Raw genomic sequence first — 19072 nt, 5'->3', positions numbered from 1 at the left:
CTCACTCTCATTTCATCAGTCCATAAAACCTTAGAAAAATCAGTCTTGAGATATTTCTTGGCCCAGTCTTGACGTTTCAGCTTGTGTGTCTTGTTCAGTGGTGGTCGTCTTTCAGCCTTTCTTACCTTGGCCATGTCTCTGAGTATTGCACACCTTGTGCTTTTGGGCACTCCAGTGATGTTGCAGCTCTGAAATATGGCCAAACTGGTGGCAAGTGGCATCGTGGCAGCTGCACGCTTGACTTTTCTCAGTTCATGGGCAGTTATTTTGCGCCTTGGTTTTTCCACACGCTTCTTGCGACCCTGTTGACTATTTTGAATGAAACGCTTGATTGTTCGATGATCACGCTTCAGAAGCTTTGCAATTTTAAGAGTGCTGCATCCCTCTGCAAGATATCTCACTATTTTTGACTTTTCTGAGCCTGTCAAGTCCTTCTTTGGACCCATTTTGCCAAAGGAAAGGAAGTTGCCTAATAATTATGCACACCTGATATAGGGTGTTGATGTCATTAGACCACACCCCTTCTCATTACAGAGATGCACATCACCTAATATGCTTAATTGGTAGTAGGCTTTCGAGCCTATACAGCTTGGAGAAAGACAACATGCATAAAGAGGATGATGTGGTCAAAATACTCATTTGCCTAATAATTCTGCACTCCCTGTATATATATATATATATATATATATATATATATATATATATATATATATGTATATATATATATCATTGGGCCAGAACATTAGAATTCACCTTTACTTTGTAAATGCATATTTATCATTAGACTATAGACCATAGTGCATATGGTGCATTCACAGAACTAGTACTCATTATCCTGTCAATGTAAGGATGAAAACAACCTACATTATAATATCAGTGAAAGGTCATGGCATGGAATGTGGCATTTAATTAATAAAACACATAGCTCACCAAGTATTACCATACCATAAGTACATGACTTGGAGACGACCCATGAAATGCAGCTAAAACGCATGACACAGCTCACCTGCACTCTTATTAAATGTTATACGTAATTAAGCACAACATTTGTAGGGCACAGAAGCATCTGCGTGCCTATTACAGTCAATATGCTAATCCTCAGATCACTGACTAATGAAGGCAGGGAAAGCTCCTTCCTTTCCCTCCAGTGCAATGTGTTACTAGGATTGTCTCCCAACAGAGGATTTCCTCACAATGAAATGGGGGCCTCCGTCGAGGTCTCACACTGTGATGAGGACAGCGGTCCTAACGTCTTCCAAAGTATGACCTCACATGGGGATGGAGGGTACACTCCTCTGGTAGGATAGCGCGGGGTGACTGATTAGAAGTGGTAAAGTGCCCAGAGTCCTAAAGTCAACAAAAAGAGGGTCAGAAAAATAGGAGATAGGAGGAGAAAGTCAAAAAGTTTGGGAATAACCCTTCAGAATGGGCCATTTTTAACAATGCCCCCCTCCGGCCTAAAGCCAGGGTAGACCATTCAATACCTTAATGGGCTTCCCTGCTTGGGGTGATAGAACCTGGGCAATGGTCCGCAACTGAAGGGACAACACTTGCCAGTTCTGCGCCACCCTATACCTGGTTGGATCCATCTGTACTCCATATCCCACCAGCTCAGGGGTGGTATCCTTAGACTGGTCCTCCAGCCCAGGGTCTGTCCCCTCAGGTTGGCCATGGGCCAGATGCTAGGCTTTCCTCCACCTGCCCCTCCTTCTGGGGTTCCTTATCCTCATTTTGGAAGCAGTACCCCCAGAATCCAGAACTGCCAGGGCCCTTGTATCAGTCGCTCTGCTCAGCTCTCCCACCAGTTCAGGGGATCCACCCTGCAACTGGTCTCCCAACCCATGAATCTGCACCCATTGGCTGAACTGGGGTCAGGGGTGAATCCTTCCCCCCCCGCCCCCATTCCAGAGTTCCGCACCCCACCACCACAGAGTACCCCTAGAAGATAAAACAGTAGGGACGCTTGTGGCAGCCGCCCCCCCTCCAGGTCAGGGACAACACCCTGAACCTGACGCCCCAACCCAGGGTCTGTGCCCTTAGGATGGACAGAGGTTAGGGGTGAAGCTTTCCTCCCCCTACCTCTCCACCTGGACTTATGCACCCTCCTCTGCAAAGTGGTACTGCCAGACACCAGAACTGGTTGGACGTTGGTGTCAGCTGCCCTCCCAACTTCCTCTGACACCAGGGGTCCCCCCTCAGTGGAAGGTCTACCAGTACAGACTAAGGGGCACATTATGACCCCCGCAGTAAAAACCACCTACCGCCGCGGCGACAGCCGCCAAAAGACCGCTGCCGCGGCTACCAGCCGTCCGCCCTATTATGATCACAGCTGGATATCCGCCAGAAGGATGGTGGAACTACGGCTGTGGCCATGCCGGTGGATGGCAGCAAGACTTACCCGACTTACCTGTTGTCAGGGGGTCCTCCAGCAGGAGACGGGGTGGGGCACTGCTGCCAGCAGCAGCGCCATGCCAGTAGACCGCCGCAGACCGTATCATGACCCATGATACGGCCTGGCGGTGTTCTGTTGGTTGACGCTGCTACTGGCAGCAGCGCCCGCCCCTTCTTCTGCCGGAGGACCCCCTGACAAAGGTAAGTCGGGTGCTACGACAGCGGAGGGGGCAGGGGGTGCTGTGTGTGGGGGTGTATGTCTGTGCATGAGTGTATGCGGGTGTGTGATGCGTGTTGTATCTGTGTGCATGTATGGATGTGTGAGTGCATGTATGTTGTGTTATGTGAATCCGTGTGTGCTTGTATGTACGTCAGTGTGTGTGGTTGTGTGTGTGAATGGATGTGTGCATGCATGGATGAATGTGGGAATGAGTGTGTGTATGCATCTGTTCGTATGTGAATGAAGGTGCGTGTAGTGTATGTAGTGGGGGGGTCTGGGATTCTCTGTCACTGATCGTGCCTACCGCCATGGTTTTTGTGGTGGTAAGGTTACCACAAAAACCATGGCGGTAGGTGGGGTCATAATCCTGCAGGCGGGCAAGTGACGGTCGCCATGCTGGAGACTGAAGTCTCCAGCCCAGCAGTCGTTACCACTGTGGCTGTCGGTACAGCCAATGTCTTAATATGGAGAAAAGTACTGCCAGCCTGTTGGCAGTACTTTCCTCCATATTAAGGCCGTCCACCGGGGACATAATGACCCCCTAAGTTTCCTACCTGGGGTCCCTTCTGGGTACTCTCCAGGTTCGGGGGCTGGACATAGTGCAAACTTGGACTCCACCTGCCCCCACCCCTCTTCCTACTCTGAGAAGGGACATAGGACCCTGCACCCACCCCACTCTAAAGGGACCTGTCTGGTTTACTCTGAACCTCCCCTGCCCTCAGTTGAGGGGAACCTGGGCCCCTCCCTTTATAGTCACTCCCCAGTGCCTTTCCAGACCTCCTGGTACTCACCCAGGAGTCTGCCTCCTTTGCAAGTTCCCTGGGGTCAGAGAACGTGAACTCCAACAGGTGGGTGATTAGATAGCCCTGGAAAACACCAAAGGAACATGTGCTCTCTGATAACCAGATTGTACAGCCTTTCAAAAGTGTTTGCTACACTACCTGTAGGAAGTTGGCTCTGTATATACTATTTCAAAGTGAGAAACAGTGTGCACAGAGTCCAAGGGTTCCCCTTAGAGGTAAGATAGTGGCAAAAAGAGATAATTCTAATGCTCTATTTTGTGGTAGTGTGGTCGAGCAGTAGGCTTATCAGAGGGTAGTGTTAAGCATTTGTTGTACACACACAGGCAATAGATGAGGAACACACACTCAAAGAAAAATTCCAGGCCAATAGGTTTTTATATAGAAAAATATATTTTCTTAGTTTATTTTAAGAACCACAGGTTCAAGATTTACAAACAATACTTTAAATGAAAGGTATTTCACTCAGGTATTCTAGGAACTTTGAATAATCACAATAGCATGTACAGTTTTGTCACAAATGGCAATAAGCTGTTTTAAAAGTGGACACAGTGCAAAAATCAACAGTTCCTGGGGGAGGTAAGTAAATGTTAAGTTCACAGGTAAGTAAAACACTTACAGGGTTCAAAGTGGGGTCCAAGGTAGCCCACCGTTGGGGGTTCAAGGCAACCCCAAAGTTACCACACCAGCAGCTCAGGGCCGGTCAGGTGCAGAGGTCAAAGTGGTGCCCAAAACACCTAGGCTTCAATGGAAATAGGGGTGCCCCGGTTCCAGTCTGCCAGCAGGTAAGTACCCGCGTCTTCGGAGGGCAGACCAGGGGGGTTTTGTAGGGCACCGGGGGGGACACAAGCAGGCACCCAAAGTACACCCTCAGCGGCACAGGGGCGGCTGGGGGCAGAGTTCAAACAGGTGTCGGGTTTCTAATAGGAATCAATGGGGAGACCCGGGGGTCTCTTCAAAGATGCAGGCAGGCTCAGGGGGGGGCTCCTCGGGGTAGCCACCACCTGGGCTAGGCAGAGGGTCGCCTGGGGGTCGCTCCTGCACTGGAGATCGGTTCCTTCAGATCCTGGGGGCTGCGAGTGCAGTGTGGTTTCCAGGCGTCTGGTTCCTTGAAGCAGGCAGTCGCGGTCAGGGGGAGCCCCTGGATTTCCTCTGCAGGCATCGCTGTGGAGGCTCAGGGGGGTCAACTCTGGCGACTCACTGGCTCCCAGTCGCTGGGGAGTCCTCCCTGTAGTGTTAGTTTTCCACAGGTCGAGCCGGGGGCGTCGGGTGCAGAGTGGAAAGTCTCACTCTTCCGGCGGGAAACATGTGGTCTTTAAAAGTTGCTTCTTTGTTGCAAAGAGTTGCAGTTTCTTGAACAGGGTCGCTGTTCTCAGGAGTTTCTTGGTCCTTTAGATGCATGGTAGTCCTCTCAGGCTTCAGAGGTAGCTGGACCCTGTTGGATGCGTCGCTGTTGCAGTTTTCTTCGAAGTAGGGAGACAGACCGGTGGGGCTGGGGCCAAATCAGTTGTTCACTGCAGAGCTTCAGGTCAGCAGTCCTTCTTCTTCTTTAGGTTGCAGGAATCTATCTTCCTAGGTTCTGGGAGCCCCTAGATACTCAATTTAGGGGTGTGTTTAGGTCTGGGAGGGCAGTAGCCAGTGGCTACTGGCCCTGAGGGTGGCTACACCCTCTTTGTGCCTCCTCCCTGTGGGGAGGGGGGCACATCCCTAATCCTATTGGGGGAATCCTCCTTCTACAAGATGGAGGATTTCTAAAAGTAAGAGTTACCTCAGCTCAGGACACCTTAGGGGCTGTTCTGACTGGGGGGTGACTCCTCCTTGTTTTTCTCATTATCTCCTCCAGCCTTGCTGCCAAAAGTGGGGGCAGTGGCCGGAGGGGCGGGCATCTCCACTAGCTGGGATGCCCTGTGGCACTGTAACAAAGGGGGTGAGCCTTTGAGGCTCACCGCCAGGTGTTACAGTTCCTGCAGGGGGAGGTGAGAAGCACCTCCACCCAGTACAGGCTTTGTTCCTGGCCACAGAGTGACAGAGGCACTCTTCCCATGTGGCCAGCAACATGTCTGGTGTGTGGCAGGCTGGCAAAAACTAGTCAGCCCACACTGGAAGTCGGGCATGTTTTCAGGGGGCATCTCTAAGATGCCCTCTGGGTGTATTTTTACAATAAAGTGCACACTGGCATCAGTGTGCATTTTTTGTGCTGCGAAGTTTGATACCAAACTTCCCAGTTTTCAGTGTAGCCATTATGGTGCTGTGGAGTTTGTGTTTGACAGACTCCCAGACCATATACTCTTATGGCTACCCTGCACTTACAATGTCTAAGGTTTTGCTTAGGCACTGTAGGGGCATAGTGCTCATGCACATATGCCCTCACCTGTGGTATAGTGCACCCTGCCTTAGGGCTATAAGGCCTGCTAGAGGGGTGACTTACCTATGCCACAGGCAGTGTGAGGTTGGCATGGCACTCTGAGGGGAGTGCCATGTCGACTTAGTCATTTTCTCCCCACCAGCACACACAAGCTGGCAAGCAGTGTGTATGTGCTCAGTGAGGGGTCCCTAGGGTGGCATAAGACATGCTGCAGCCCTTAGAGACCTTCCCTGGCACCAGGGTCCTTGGTACCAGGGGTACCAGTTATAAGGGACTTACCTGGGTGCCAGGGTTGTGCCAATTGTGGAGACAAAGGTACAGTTTAGGAAAAGAACACTAGTGTTGGGGCCTGGTTAGCAGGGTCCCAGCACACTTTCAAATCATAACTTGGCATCAGCAAAGGCAAAAAGTCAGGGGGTAACCATGCCAAGGAGGCATTTCCTTACACAACCCAACATCTGTCCGTCTAGTGTTCTGCAATACTGCTCCACAAACTCCCCCCAAGACTGGTGAGACAGTTTCTTACTGCCCTGAACCCCAACCTATACTCTTTAGGGGCAACTTTATACTTTGTAATCAGGGCCTCCTTCATTGTGGTGTACCTCTGCCTGTCTCTCCCTTCTAGGTCCAGTAGGGCATCCCTCCCATTATCAGGAATGTAACTCCCCAGGCCAGTTCCCCAATCCTTCTCGGGGATTCTGCGCTCTGTCAGAGCCCTCTCATACTCCTGCAACCACTGTCATATGTAATTCCCCTTCTTAAAGCTAAGTACCAGATCTGTGGATATGTGAATGGTGTTCCTAGCACTAGGCTCACAATTGCTGCCACCACTGGACTCCACCTGCAGTGCGGGTGAGTCCAGAACTCAAACACTGTGTTCAAGGGCCAGCTTCCTTTCCTCAAAGGCAAGCTTTCCCCTGACGAAGGCACTTTCAGCCTTTGCCATCCTCTCCTGAGCGTGTTTTAGGACCCCCCCTTTTTCTTGGCCCCCCACTTGGTGGATCACCCCGAAAAGTTTGAGACAGCAGCTGAAGTGACAACCATTTTTTGGGGGAACATTTTCATGATGATTCATCAAATGGTGCCAAAGTTATTAGCAAAACAAAAAACTATTTTTCTATAGAAACTAGCTCCTAACTAGAATTACATATATAAATATATATATATTTTGAAGCAATCTTGTATGTTTCAAATTGTTCAAAAGGAGTGCTCCGTTTAAAAAAAAGGTATGCTATATTGTATATTACTGTACATGCTTTACTATAGCACTTACTATCAGTGACCAGGCTTTGAAGGACTTTATGTTGAGCAGTATACTGCTCTGGAACCCAAGGTTAGTAGTTAATCCAGTGGTTTTTGGTTACTGTTAGTTACTGGGATTAGCTATGAACTCTCAAGGATAGCATTCCCTGCATGTAAACCAATGTTTTTGTGAAGGATTAAATTAGTAGGATTTAGGTATGCTCATTAGTGGCAGGAGGTATATGAATTCATGCAGATGTTTAGTGAGAATATTATAGCTAGAGGAGATTCTGTATTGCTAGGTTGCAAGCAGGACAGGCTGTAATATTTAAAATGATGTGTGGGCAATTTATAGAAATACAATAATATGTGCAAAGAACTCATGAAAGTGTAAAAATAATCAGCAACTTCAAGAACGCTTGAGTGGTATACTGTGCCTGGTTTGGTTACTGACAACAATCACTGCCCTAAGGTACATTATGTGATACCCTAAATACATTGTCTGTTGTGAATGTGTTTTCTGTGTAAAACGGTTGTATGACACAACCACGCTTGCAAAAACAACACATGCCTGAACAACGCGGTCAAAACCACGACTGCGTCTTTACCACGCATGGCTTTACCACGCATGCCTTGACAACGAATTTTGTTGTAAAATCATATGTGGTAAAGTAATATGAGTGGTAAATTACCCCCTGCCCTGCTCCCATCCCCCACACCTCCCCTGCTCTTAGAACTACCCCAAGGCCTAACCCACAAAACTACCCCGACCCTCTGGACCCCAACCCTTAAATCTAATCATCTGCCCCGTGCCTTGAGCCCTAAAACACACCAGCCATCCACCTCGCCCCTGCCCATAAAACTACCTGCCCTGAGGCCCAAATCCACAAAACTACCACTACCCCACCCTCGAATTTACCCTGCCCTGAGCCCTAAATTCTAAAAACTACCCTGACACCCCCGCCCAGAGCCCTAAACCCCCATGCACCCCTCAAAAACTCCCCAAACTACCCCAACCCCCACCCTTCCCTGATGCCTTAATTCCAAAAACTACCCTGCCCCCCTGAGTCCTTGCACCCCTAAAAACCGCCCCTCCCCAAACTACCCCAACTTCCCTCCCACCCCTGAGGCCTAAATCCACCAAACTACCCCGCCCCCAGCACTCCTATCTTTAAATCTACACCCAACCCCCCCTGGCCCTGAGCCCTAAACCCCCTCCACACACACCCCTAAAATAAATGTAAAAATCCTCCATCCCTAAAAACAACCCCAGTCCCACTTAACTCGACTGATTCTCCTTCCTACTTGCCCGCCCATCCTTCCCCGCCCTAAGCTCTAACACCCCCATGCACCCAAAAAAAACTCCCCCGTCCCCCTGCCCTTTAATCTACCCCGATCCTCCGTCTCTGAACTCGAAATCCAACCTCCCCCACACCCCTAATATAAAAAAAAAATCCCCCACCCCTAAAAAAAAAAAAAAAAAAACAGCCCCACTTACCTCGACCGATCCGTCTTCCTGATCATTCCTGCTTGCCTGCCCATCCGCACAGCTAGACCGCTGCCTGAACCATGCATATGCGGCCTGCCTTAACCATACAAATGCATAGTTAAGACCTATACGTGGTTCAGGCAAGCGTTGTTAAGCTTGCGGCCTTCCGGGAGTTTAGGCCCTTTCCCGTGTAAACCACCTTAGACTGAATTCACTGTTGGGAAGTGCAACCAGTGTTTAACTTATTAAAATGTAAGTGCAGCAATCTCGGTTTTTGCTCAATGCAGGGGTTACGAGATATCAGGGCTCCCTGTCTTGATTCCACCACATACCTCTTTCTATCACCACGCGTCTCTTTATCTCACACGTTATAAGTTACTTGTCCATTTGCTACTGTTTTACTACCTTTCTTTTCCTCCTTAATTCCTCCTTTTCTCTCTTTCTCACTTCTGCTCTGAGTCGAACTACGACGATGAAAGATATGTCACAGTCTACAAAAATAAATGCTGGTGTCCACCACCTGCAAGCACCGGCACAAATGAAGCACTTAGTTGAGCACACGATCTGTTTAGTTGGAAATGGCAAGATACGAAGTCATCCTGACCTCCAGCATTATTATTTGTAGTTATTTTCTGTCCATCCGTAGTATTCTATACACATCAAACAACACTAACCCAGTGGCACGGTTCTTGAAAGACTCCGAAACCGCTGCCGTGCTAACTTGCCTCTGTTGTTTTCATAAAGCAGTTGTCTAGCATAGACCTGAGCTATATGTGTTTTTTTTAAAAGAAACGACTGGTAAAGGTCCCTCACCCTGCTGGATCTATTTTGGCACTCTTAGGCGAACACTACTCTTTCCCCAAGACTTGAAAGCAAATTGCAAATGTGTGACCACTCGCTGCGTAGATGGGCACTTACAGGTCTGGTACCAGACTGCTCACCGGCTAACATCTGTGCTTTACCTACAGCTCTGCAACCCGACCCACCGGAGACACAGAACGGCACATCCGGTAAGTGCTCCCATTATTTATTTATGACTTGGGTCGCAACTCGTATTGTTTCACAACCCCAGGTTCAGTTTTGGGGCAAAGTAATACAATCCCATCAACAGTAAGAACCGACCTGACTGGTCTTTAATTCTCCAGTCTCAGGTTGGCTCTCAAAAGTAAGTTGAGTATTTATTTCACTGTGTATGCAAGAAGATAAAACTAACGGATTGTCAGTAGCAAATACAAAAGTCATATAATAAAGAAACAAGTAAAAGTCTCAGACTGTCAAACTCCAGCCCATAATGCTATGGGGCTATAGGGTGCTCTGCCTTGGGAATTTTATGATTGGGTCTTGTCCAGACAGCATTTAGCTGTCTGTTATTAAAGAACTATTGTTGGCATTACCAGTGCGGCAACAGACCTTGGGTCAGTCAGTGCCTTACCAATGCTTGGCTCTTTTATCAATCTCATTTGCTTGGCTCTTATTCACGGCGTAACTTTATCATCGGCAATAACATTTTCTTGGTTTATCGAGGTTGGACAGCATCTGCAGAAAAACAGAATTAAAGCCAATAAATCTGCATTGGTAAAACCCAAAGGAGAGACCTTGTTTTTTGTAGTTCACGAGAAAAGATCCTTATCTGACAAATGATGTAGTGTCAAATAGACATATGTTATGTCTTTTACATCCATGGCCCCACCTTAAAGTTTCACTGTCTTTCTGTGTAACCTGATATGTAAATCTAAACCACCTTTAGTATAGTACATAGGGTCTGATTTTGAATTTGGCAGGTTGGATACTCTTTCAAAAAGTGGCCGATATCCGGTCTGACGTGTGACAAGTGCCAAAGGCAGTGAATATGGCAGACACAATATATGAGCCACGTTTGTGACTGGGTACCCCCTCCGTCATACTCTAAAAAATGCCTATCTAGTATCCCTCAACTAGAGGGGGGAAGCAAATGTGTTCCACTGTCTTGTTGAGGTTGTGGCACTAGAAACTCCTAAAAAAGCAAATAAACGTACCCGAACATTCATAGCAAAACTGCCCGTCTGATTTTAAAAACTGTTTACTGACTACTTGCTAGTAAACAAAGGTCTACCTATGTGCCTTTCTCACTGGCATTCAGGGCTCCAGAGTGGTCTACACAGATCAGACATCAATGCATTCGTTAACTACCGCACTTCCGTTCTATTGCAGATCTTTAGCTAGGATAGCTTTAAGAAGTTAGTTATGTGTTCCAAGCGATAAGGTCTGCCCAAGTGAAAATAGTGAACATCAGGTGGAGGGAGGGAAAATTAGTGTATTGCCAATGCATAAAGGTTTATCCTACATTTTGAATTGTATACCATGGACTGGGTGCTCAAAAGACTGAAGATGAATGACTGAACCTCCTCACTCTCTAAGAATTTAATTGGCCTCTGGTGAACACCTGCATCAGATCCAGAATTTGCTGTATCTTACTCAGCGCTGTAAACTAAGAAAACTCCACTGTTCCTGGCAAGCAGATTCAAGCTTTCCAGTGGCCAACACAACTCCTGCGGCAGCAACATTCTGGAATTCCATTCCATCGTCATCTGGAAAACTCTCTCCCTCATTTAATTTCTAGAAGCAATTGAAAGCCCATCTCTTCAAGTAATCCCTCAGTCTTGTGGAACCCTCCTGGATGCCAAACCCTTCTGCACACTGTCTGGTCAAGCCCTATCTTTTTCCTCATATTGTGTGTTCTTTCTCTTGGCCTGTGTACCACCAGTAACTGACACATTTCCACTTCATATCCTCCTGCATGTTTACTTTTATAGATGGTGTGGCAGGATTAGCGTTAGACAGTAGCTGCAACTCTAACCAGTAACATGTTTTCACTTGCACCAACGTGGCACTTTGGAATGTGTCTTTCTTCAAAAAACAACAACAATTTTAGTACTATGTTAACCATAAGCAAAGTTTATAGGTTGGCCAAAGCAGAGTTGTATTTGTTTGGTAAGCTGCTGTTTAGTAGTTGCCAAGAAGCTGTATGTCAAGTGTGACACATTCAGTCAGTCCTGTATTTTAGTCAACAATATGTTCCATTCTGAGACTTTTAGTTCGCATTTTAAATGGGAGTCAAAAAATCCCACCATGCAAAGTGATTTTGGTTGTGAAGACTAGACTGGCAAATATGACACAAGCCACTTGGAAAAAGTTAAATGTTTTGTGGGGGAAACAGGTGAGATGACTAGCCATATATTAAAAGAAATAAAATGTCACTAACCTTACTTGACAAAGGTCACAAAATGCCTGTGTGACTTGCAGTATCCAGTTGTGCTTATTTTAACCCATATAGAATGTGGCGAGGTTCTGGGGACTGATTGCCTCTGTTGATAAGACCAAAGAGCTTGCAAATGTCAATAGAAACTAGAGAGTATGGACAGAGATTCGCCGTAATGCACATTAACCATAATGTTTTATATCACAAGCAACTGAGACGAGGCATTTAATGGATTGCAATCGAGTTTACTTATGACATGCATGACAGTTATGGTTCGTCATACTACAGCTTTTATTATGAGACCTTCCAAATATGTATGCTTATGCCATATAAGGTCTGACTTTGCAACGTCAATAACTCTTTCAATGGCTGTTTGTTCCCAAATTAGAACTGAAAGGCAGCCATGCGAAATCCCCAGTAAGTAACATTTTACTAAGAAAAAAATAACTTTGAAGACTAATTGCATGTTTGTATGTGATATTTCCAGTCGTTCCTATTGCAGCCGTTCGAACAATGCACGTTTTGTATTCCAGTATATTTACTGATTTGTAAAATGCGTATGGAAGAAACAGTGGACAATCTATGAATGTTGACAGTGGAGAAAGATTAACACACACATACAGCAACTAAGATATGAAATCATATCATTGGGTGAAGAGAACATAGAAAAGTATTCACCATTACTTATTTATATGCAGCTATTATTGTTTTCTTAACCCCTTCGCTGCCAGGCCTTTTCCCCCTCAGGTGCCAGGCCTGTTCTTGGCTATTTGGAGCAGTTTGCACTTAGGCCCACATAACTTTTTGTCTACATTAGTTACACACGCCAAATCCGCGTCCTTTTTTTACAACATTCTAGGGATTCTAGTGGTACCCAGAGTTTGTGGATTCCCCTGAAGGAGACCAAGAAATTAGCCAAAATTCAGGAACAAATTCGTTTTAAAAAACAAAAAAGGGATAAAGGCCTCCAGAAGAAGGTTTGTAGTTTTTTTCCCTGAAGATGGCATGAACAAAGGGTTTGCAGTGCTAAAATCACCAGCTTTCCAACTTTCAGCGACAGGCAGACTTGAATCAGAAAACCCAATTTTTCAACACAATTTTGACATTTTACTGGGACATACCCCATTTTTACTATTTTTTGTGCTTTCAGCCTCCTTCCAGTTAGAGACAGAAATGGGTATAAAACCAATTCTGAAGAAGACAAAATTCTGAATTCAGCAAGGGGTAATTTGTGTAGATCTTACAAGGTTTTTCTACAACAAATAACAGCTGAAATAAAAGAAAATGTGAAATTGAGGTAAAAAAAACAGCCATTTTTCTCCATGTTTTACTCCGTAACTTTTTCCTGCAACGTCAGATTTTTGAAAGCAATATAGTGTTACGTCTGCTAGACTCTTCTGGTTGCGGAGATATATAGGGCTTGTAGGTTCATCAAATACGCTAGGTACCCAGAGGCAATAGATGAGCTGCACCTTGCAATTGGTTTTCATTCTATACCGGGTATACAACAATACATTTGCTGAAATATAAAGAGTGAAAAAAGAGGTATCAAGAAAACCTTTGTATTTCCAAAATGGGCACAAGATACGGTGAGGAGAAGCAGTGGTTATTTGCACATCTCTGAATTTCGGGGTGCCCCTACTAGCCTGGTAATTATAGGGCATTTACACACTGTCTTACATTTGGAAGGAACAAATATAGAGAAAGACAAAGGGCAATAACACTTGTTTTGTTATTCTGTGTTCCCCCAAGTCTCCCAATGCAAATGGTACCTCACTTGTGTGGGTAGGCTTTTAGAAATGGGGTCTTTGGTTGGCAGTCAGGTTACTCCCTATCCAAGGAAGGACCCTCACTCTAGTCAGGGTAAGTCACACACAATCCAAATTACCCTGTTCCCACCCTCTGGTAGCTTTGCACTGAGCAGTCAGGCTTAACTTAGAAGGCAATGTGTAAAGTATTTGTGCAATAAATCACACAATTCCACAATATAGCGCCAGAAAAATACACATCACAGTGTTTAGAAAAATATATAATATTTATCTGGATAAATGCAGGTAAAACGATCAAAGATGCAATAAGTAAATGTTGAGATATCACTGAACAGTGATATAAAGTGTCTTAAGTCTTTTAAAAGCAAACAAAGTCTCTTTCAAGCACAAAGTACCTGGTTCGTGTGAAAAATCTCTGCAAAGAACCGCAGAGGAGGAGATGCGTGGAAACAAAGGGGTGTGCGTCGATTTCTTGAGGCGCACACGGCGATGCGTTGTTTAGTTTTCACGCAGGGATGGCTGTGCGTCGATTTCCGGCGCACGGTCGTGGATTCTCTTTGGGTTGTGGGGTTTTCAGATGACCCGGGGATGGTGTGTGGATTTCCTGCACTGGCAGAACGAAGTCACAGGAGCTACGTCGATCTGGTGGGTGTTGCATCTAATTTTCTACCACACGGCAGGCGCTGCGTTGATTCCTCTCTGGAAGTCGGGCTGTGTCGCTCTGGCTCGGCCCAGCGTTGATCCAGTGGGCCGTGTGTCGAATTTCTGGTCGCTACGCTGGCGCTGCATTGATCTTCTAGTTGAGAAGTCAGGCTGTGTCGTTCGGTTCGGCGTGCAGTAAAATTTTCACCGCAGTGCAGGCTGTGCGTCGTTTCTTACAGGCTGTGCCTCAAATTGTGCTGCACAAGGAGTCCTTCTTGAAGAGATGAAGTCTTTTTGGTCCTAAGACTTCAGGGAACATGAGGCAAGCTCTATCCAAGCCCTTAGAGAGCACGTCTTCACCTCATCCAGATTGCAGTAAGGCAGCAGGGCAACAGCAAAGCAGCAGTTCTTCACAGAAAGTAGTCAGGTGAGTCCTTTGGGCAGCCAGGCAGTTCTTCTTGGCAGGATGCAGGTTCTAGTTACAAGTTTCTAAAACAGTAATATTAAATCCAACTTCACCAGTCAGCAGGATTTAATGTCACCATTCTGGCCATACTAAATATGACCTTCCTACTCCCTTCAGATCAGCAGCTACCATTAAAACACTGTATGAGGGCAGCCCCAATGTTAGCCTTTGAAGGGAGCAGGCCTCAAAGCAGTGTAAAAACGAATTTAGGAGTTTTACACCACCAGGACATGTAAACTACATAGGTACATGTCCTGCCTACACAGCACCCTGCCCTATGGGTTATCTAGGGCATACCTTAGGAGTGTCTTATATGTAGAAAAAGGGGAGTTTTAGGCTTGGCAAGTACTTTTAAATGCCAAGTCGAATTGGCAGTGAAACTGCACACACAGGCCTTGCAATGGCAGGCCTGAGGCAAGGTTAAGGGACTACATAAGTGAGTGGCACAATCAGTGCTGCAGGCCTACTAGTAGCATTTAATCTACAGGCCCTGGGCACACATAGTGTACTCCACTAGGGCCATTTTAAGTAAATTAAATAGTCCAATTGGGTATGATCCAATGTCACCATGCTTTATGGAGGCGAGCGTATGCTCTTTAGCACTGGTTAGCAGTGGTAAAGTGCACAGAGTCCTAAAACCAGCAAAAACAGTATCTAAAGAGTGGAGGGAGGCAGGCAAAAAGTTAGGGGTGACCACCCTAAGGCTGTCAGGTATAACATAGGCCTAATGCTCGTGACAGGAAACGCAACATGGACATATCACATTTTTACATTCAAATCTGACGTGTTTTTTGCAAAGTACCTAGCTGTAGAGTTTGGCCTCTAGCTCAGCCGACACCTAGGGAAACCTACCAAACAAGTGCATTTTTTAAAACTAACCACCTAGGGGAATCCAGGATGGGGTGACTTCTGGGGCTCTCACCAGGTTCTGTTACCCAGAATCCTTTGCAAACCTCACAATGTGGCCAAAAAAACACCTTTTCCTCACATTTTGGTGACAGAAAGTTCTGGAATGTGAGAGGAGCCACAAATTTCCTCCCACCCAGCATTCTCCCAAGTCTCCCGATAAAAATGGTACCACACTTGTGTGGGTAGGCCTAGTGCCTGTGACAGGAAATGCCCCAAAACACAATGTGGACAAATCACATTTCCCCAAAGAAAACAGACCTGTTTTTTGCAAAGTGCCTAGCTGTGGATTTTGGCCTCTAGCTCAGCCGGCACCTAGGGAAACCTACCAAAGCTGTGAATTTTTGAAAACTAGACACCTAGGGGAATCCAAGATGGGGTGATTTGTGGGGCTCTCAGCAGGTTCTGTTACCCAGGATCCTTTACAAACCTCAAAATGTGGCCAAAAACCACTTTTTCTCCACATTTCGGTGACAGAAAGTTCTGGAATCTGAGAGGAGCCACAAATGTCCTTCCACCCAGCGTTTCCCCAATTCTCCAGATAAAAATGGTACCTCACTTGTGTGGGTAGGCCTAGTGCCCGTAAAAGGAAATGCCCCAAAACACTATGTGGACACATCAAAATGATCAAATACTAAACTACCTGTTTTTGCGGGGGGAGAACCTGCGTTTCCCTGGGCTTGGCATCCATATAGGGAAACCTACCAAACCTAAACATTTCTGAAAACTAGACACCTGAGGGAATCCAGGAAGGGGTGACTTGCGTGGAACCCCCAATGTTTTCTTACCCAGAATCCACAGCAAACCTCAAATTTAGCTAAAAAATCAAATTTCACATCTTTCCTACATTTCTGTATGGGATCAACGCACAGGGACAAATATCCTACCACCCAAAGTTCCCCTCATTCTCCCGGTAATGATACCTCACTTATGTAGGTGGTCCAAGAGACTGTGACAGGGAAGAGCCAAACACATGTTACAATTGAGGGGGAACCAAAGCGGGTCCAAAAGAGCAGTTTGAAAAAAAACATTTTTAGGCTGACAAGTGAGGCAATATTTTTATGGGTATAGATGACAGTGCTGGGTGGTAGGAATTTTGAGGATCCATCACAAAAATGTGTGATTTCTAGCAAAGTTGGAGGTTTGCAGGGCACTGTGGGTAAGAAAATGGTGCGGGGTGCATGTGAAACACCTGGACTCACCCAGATGTTTCATTTTCAGATGTGTCTAGGTATTGTGGATTTTTCTACATACCAGCATCCCACAGTCCAAAAAATGCAACCCTTACCATTCCAAGTGGGACGATTTTGAGAGTTAGCCAAGCATTCAAGCCCCAAATGTAAAACCAAAACCCAAAATAATCAAATGTCCTCTTGCTTGCTGTGGGATAAGTTGTTTTAGTGTGCGGGGGAAGAGCTGAAAGACTGTTACCCCCTTCAGTTGGGGTGGGGGCATAATTATGCCCATACTGGTTGGTAGCCACCACCACACTGTTTTTTGTTTTTTTTTAATTCCCAGGCATCTAGTAGACTTTCTGCCCCCAACCCCCCCCCCCCCCCCCCGGGTGTGAATTGGGAGTAATTGCCCCATCTGCCCTCTTTTGGGCAGAACTACTTTGGCGCCATTTATTTGGGGTGTGGGTATGGCCATACCCCAACACTCTTATTTAAAAAAAAAAAAAAAATCTTCCCTGGTCTCTGGTGGGCTTTCATATTTATTATTGAGTCATAATACATTTACACACCTTTAAAAATTTAATGCATTAATTTGTTTTCAAATATATTATGGCTTTTAATTCTGTGCATCATTTTTAATGATTATTACTGCATCATTTTTAATTGATGATAGGGATTTAATTTGAAATTGAAACCTCAGCGAAATAATTGTATTTATTTTAAAATTTAAATGAAAGAATTATTTTTAAAAAAAAGTTAATAATGCCTGAGCTTTTTTTTGTTCTACATTTAAAATACATATAGAAAATATATTTTCATTCATATTTAATATACAAATATTTTTGCTATTTTGTTTAGTCACATTATGTTTTTTATTTTTACCTAAATTGTACCATAAAGGGACTACGCAATTGGAGGGATAATCTCCATATGGTTATCTATCGAGAAAATGAAAGAAAAGTTTATTAAACTTCGAAAAATATTTTTACAGTAAATGTGATTGTAAATTATTTTTATATGTTCATTTTAAATGTAGTACAAAAATGCCGCAAAATGATTAATTTATTTTGAATTCAATATCTGATTAATTTAAATATACTAAATTAAAAACAAATAATGGAGTTTAAATTAAAAAATAAATTCCGACCTAAACTAAAAGAAAATTGCATTAATAATTATGAAAAGTGGTGAGTTGAAATAATTAAAATTAATTTAGTTATATTGTATGAACTTTTAAAGTTACATTAAGTTTAAAATTAAGAAAGGTTAGAGATATTCTCTAATTAGCTAATAAATGCATAATATTTATGGATTATTTTAAAAATTATATGTATTTATATTTTTGACTGTTTTATTTAATTTAACATTATTTCCTGTATGGTTTAATTGTACGTTCCTACTGACATTATTTTCTATTGAAGGCTGTTGCAGTATCAGTGGTTGGCTAGATATAGTGCTAGATTTACTACTGTTTCTTTTTTGAAGTACTAATTTACACTTGTAAATTGGGCTCTACCCCCTGTTTTGGTGGGAGGAGCCACGTAAGGCTGCATTTTTGAGTAAGTTTACACTGAAAATTTGTGAATTACACATGTACCTTGCTCACAACTGTAAGTTACTATTGTGTACAGCCTCAGAAGTTAATTTCCCTCACTTTTATTACATTCTCTCTGCCTTATATTGCAGTCCAGTGGTATCCAACCTGTGATCCGCGGACCCCCAGGGGTCTGTGACACATTCCCAGGGGGTCCGCAAGCCTGGGCTGGGAGGAAGGCACTTCTCCAGCCGGGGCCTCTGACAAACACGTGCTTGTGTGTTTTCATATTTATTACTTCCTTTCTTGAGCAGTTTTAAGCACACTGCAAAGCTCCTTGTACTGCAAAAATAAAAGGGTCAAGCTAACTCAAGTGATTAATGTATCTGTTGGAGAGAGAGGAGAGTTTTGTGCAGTGGCAGTTTTGACTCAAAGGTAGCTCAGATGGTTAATATGCCTGCTGCAGAGAATGTGTATCATGCAAAATATAGTATTTTAGGTGCATGGCACAGTGGGTTACTGCTTTTGTCTCAGAGATTCTTTTGTTACTTTGCCGTTCATAATCGTAATCTAGCACAGTGAGCTGTGAACTACCATTAAAGAGCTGCATGCTTACCGCATGGCATAAATTAGAAAGTTGTTTTTTCCTAGTCTTTCATTTTCCTTATGCTGCTAAAAAAGGATGGCTTGTGTAGAAATACATTCTTATTGCTAACTCAGTGTTGAATTTGTGCTTGTTGTTTCCGGTGCTATGCACCGGCACTTATGTTTGAGGGCCGGGGCTTATTCTTCTGCCTCAAGCATTTGCTGTGATCAAAAGACACATATGGGAAAT

General features: G+C 44.9%; 1 protein-coding gene across 1 annotated transcript in view; it reads left to right on the top strand.

The window, feature by feature from the left end:
• The window catches only part of LOC138282815 (transient receptor potential channel pyrexia-like), a 1013831-nt gene that overhangs the window by 411681 nt on the left and 583078 nt on the right, over nucleotides 1-19072 (top strand). The window contains exons 9-10 of the mRNA XM_069220730.1: nucleotides 9476-9517; nucleotides 12134-12162. Coding sequence (XP_069076831.1) covers nucleotides 9476-9517; nucleotides 12134-12162 — 71 coding nt within the window. The remainder of the gene's footprint in view (nucleotides 1-9475; nucleotides 9518-12133; nucleotides 12163-19072) is intronic.

This window comes from Pleurodeles waltl, chromosome 2_2 (genome assembly GCF_031143425.1).
Source record: "Pleurodeles waltl isolate 20211129_DDA chromosome 2_2, aPleWal1.hap1.20221129, whole genome shotgun sequence".
NCBI classification, from domain to species: domain Eukaryota; kingdom Metazoa; phylum Chordata; class Amphibia; order Caudata; family Salamandridae; genus Pleurodeles; species Pleurodeles waltl.
This window is presented reverse-complemented; position numbering and strand designations above follow the sequence as displayed.